We start from the raw sequence: 3,579 nt of genomic DNA on the forward strand, positions 1-3,579 counted from the left end.
CCTTAGCCGGTTGAGCTATAGGCACCGAGCCAGTTTCCTGAATGTTTAATAGACTCTCAAAAGAATGTACTTTGGACAAGGGGGCAGGGTATGGCATGACTATAACAGCTTAATGGCATTATATTTGATCATTAGAGATTTAAAAAAACATATGAGCAATTTCATTTAAGCATATAAAAATCTTACCTTAGTTTTTTCATCAACAACTCTAAGTCCATCTGCTGAGACCCACAAAACTGCCTTAACTGCTTTCTTTCCAGTCTTTTAAGAGAAACAAAAAAGAGAAGGAGGGGAGACAAAAATATTTTTAATATTAAAATAAGTCACTTCCACAGAAAACACTGACTTCTATTTTCCAAAAGTCACAAGTACAGATGGAGTCCAAGTTCAGGAAGGGTGCCCAAAGCCAAATACTCAAACCAAACTGGAGAAACATTCAGGAAAAAACAAGCCAGAGCCATTATTTTAGAAACACAATGCAAAACAATAAGATAAAATTAAGTAATGGAGAAAGGGCAGATGGAATAAAAACTAAGATATCACATTCCATAAAGGGCAAAGAATTCATAACTAGATTCTTTACCCACTTAAAAAATCAAGAAAACCAAGAGTTAGGTAAATATTAAATACATAAGGAGTTACACCACAAGTAGCTTCTACAAGCGTACTTAGAGTTAACATATAAATCTAAATTGAGATGCTGACCATTCCACTATCCTCTGACCCCAATGTGTATAGCAGGACCCTTGGTTACCTAAAATTTTCATGTTACAAATGCAATAAGTCTTCATTATTCTATTCAATTTTTTTCTACTTCTTGTAAAGTTCTTCTTATCGAATAATACTCTTATAAAAACCATTATTTCTTCTCTTGGGATTATCACAGAACTGGCTTTAAAAAATTTTTTTTAAATCTATTTTTCTTCTAGAGATAGGGTTTCACTATGTTGCCCAGGCTAGAGTGTTGTGTCTGTTCATACAAGTGGGATCACAGAGCACTGTAACCTCAAATTCTTAGGCTCAAGCAGTCTTCCTGCCTCAGCCTCCCAAGTAGCTGGGACCACAGGCACTGTACCTGGCTTTGGTTTGGCTTTTAATTTAATATTAAATAAATGGAGTCATTTGGGGGACATATGAGGATTTAAAAACTCTGAAAAAAATAATTTCATATAATGAATCTTCTTTTTACTGGCAGAGAAAAGACTTTTTAGGCATATGGGAATCATATGAGTACAAGCTGTTATGATTTCTCCAATGATGGAATGTAAAAGTAAAGGAGCAGTTAAAAAGAAAGGATGATATAGCAAAATTAAACAAAGCAAAACAAAGGCTGAGAACAGATATTAGGTAATCATAAGAAGTACAGATCATAGGTGGGCGCTGTGGTGAGTGCCTATAGTCCAAACTTCTAGGAAGGCTGAGACAAGAGGATCACTCGAGCCTGAGAGTTTGAGGTTGCTATGAGCTATAATGCTACAGCACCCTAGCCAGGGCAACAAAAGTGAGACTCTTCTCTAAGTTAAAAAAATATAGAGAGATATCAAAAAGGTGCTAAGACTGGAGCAGCAGCCTCTAAGAGAGAAAAATAAGAATAACAGACACTTTCTACCATTCTCCTCTGTGTCTAAGCCTAGGAATTCCTAATAAGGGAGGCCTGGCCTTCTTTAAATGAACTGTTGAGATCCATTTGGCTTCATCATCACTACCCTCAACACAAATTTGATGAATGCCTATAATATGCCAGCCAGTGGAGATACTCAGAAGAGCTCACAGTCCACTGAAAGGTGACACTTATTACTATATTATTTATTTTTTGTTTATGTAAGTGTTACAGAAGAGCTGAGAACAAGACACGATGATGCCAGAAAGGAGGTATAATCAAATCTATTAGGAAAGGTTACAAAGGAGAAGACTGATCTGGGTCCTGAAATGATCTTTTTTTTTTTGAGACAGGAGCTTCAAGCTGTCACCCTGGGTAGAGTGCTGTGACATCACAGCTCACAGCAACTCCCAACTTCTGGGCTCAAGCGCGTCTCCTGCCTCAGCTTCCCAAGTAGCTGGGACCACAGGCACGCACCACAATGCCTGGCTATTTTTTGGTTGCAGCCACCATTGTTGTTTGGTGGCCCAGGCTGGATTTGAATCTGCCACTTTGGGTGTACGTGGCTGGCGCCTTAGCCACTTGAGCCATAGGCGCTGAGCCTGAAATCTTTTTTGACACCCTAGGTGAGAGTAGGGAAGCAGGGAATTAACAGAGGTAGCGGACAAGTCAGGCAGAAGAAACAGCAGTACTGGACACGGAAGCAAATAACACAGTAAGTCTGGAGCTCTACAAAAATTTCAGTATGGCTTGCTAAGCAGGCTGGGTGAGAGAGGAGCAAGGAGAGATAAAGAGTAGGAAAGGCCTGGTCTTGAAAGGCATATACCCCAGGAATTTAATCTTAATTCTCTGGGTAATTAGATGCCAAGGAAGGAATTAAAACACAATGTAAGAGATTTACATTTTTAAAACATCACTTTGACAGCAGTGTAGAAGGGTTGGAGAGCCTGGCCAAGGAAGCAGGAAGACCACAAGATTGTGGGTGTTGAGAAAATGTTGAGTTGAGCTCCCTTGGCTAAGATAGGTATGAAGATGAAAAGATTTTACTTAAAGGGAGGAGTTGAGGTTTTCTCTTTGGTTCCTGGGTAAAGAGGGTACCTACCACTAACCAAAATAAAGAACAGAACAGATGAAAAATCAAGTTTGAGAGAGGAATAGGACTTCAGTTTTAGTATGCAAAATCTGAGATGTCCATATAAAATCCAGGTGAAGACATCAATAGATAATTGGATATATAGGTCTGTAACTCAGAAGAGAATTCTAAGATGGAATTTTAGAACTGGGAGACATTAATGATCAGAGTAATAAGAAGCTAAGGACACTAAAACACCAATAATTAAAGAATTGGGAGAGAAATGAATAGTTCATTGAAACATGAGAAAAGGCATAGGATGAGGGACAGGAGAATGGAGAGAAAGTAGTGTTACTGAAACTAAGGAGAAGAGTTTCAAAAAGTAATGGATGGTCCACAATGTCAAATGTTACACAATGATCAAGTAAGCAAAAATGTGAAAAATATCCACTGGATTGGCTCATGCCTATAATCCTAATACTCTGGATGAAGCTGGTGGATCACACCTAAACTCAGGATTTAGGCACCAGCCTGAGCAAGAGACCCCCCGTCTCTCCTAAAAGTAGAAAAACTAGCCAGGAGATTTGACTGCTGCCTGTAGTCCTAGCTACTCAGGAGGCTGAGGCAAGAGGATCATTCGAGCCTAAGAGTTTGAGGTTGCACTCTACCCTGGGCAACAGAATAAGACTCTGTCCCCCAAAAGGAAAATATCCACTGAATTTAAAAAATGAAGGTAGGGGGCACCTGTGCTCAGTGGTTAGGGTGCTGGCCGCATGCTCCAGGGCTGGCGGGTTTGAACCCGGCCCGGGACCTGCTAAACAAACAAACAAAAAAACAAAAATAAATAGCCAGGCACTGTGGTAGGCACCTGTAGTCCCAGTTGCTAGGGAGGCTGAGGCAAGAGAAT

At 39.9% G+C, this 3,579-nt stretch overlaps 1 protein-coding gene across 5 annotated transcripts in view; it reads right to left on the reverse strand.

Moving 5' to 3' along the window:
* The window catches only part of NUMB (NUMB, endocytic adaptor protein), a 51,044-nt gene that overhangs the window by 22,147 nt on the left and 25,318 nt on the right, over nt 1–3,579 (reverse strand). For 4 of the 5 annotated variants that reach the window (XM_023509113.1, XM_023509116.1, XM_023509112.1 and 1 more), the window contains one exon: nt 187–261. The exons of the other annotated variant lie outside the window; for it this stretch is intronic. In XM_023509113.1, the coding sequence (XP_023364881.1) occupies nt 187–261 (75 nt within the window). The remainder of the gene's footprint in view (nt 1–186; nt 262–3,579) is intronic. 5 annotated transcript variants of the gene reach the window in all.

The sequence above is a fragment of the Otolemur garnettii genome, unplaced genomic scaffold (genome assembly GCF_000181295.1).
Source record: "Otolemur garnettii isolate 467f Iridium unplaced genomic scaffold, OtoGar3 scaffold00365, whole genome shotgun sequence".
NCBI lineage: Eukaryota > Metazoa > Chordata > Mammalia > Primates > Galagidae > Otolemur > Otolemur garnettii.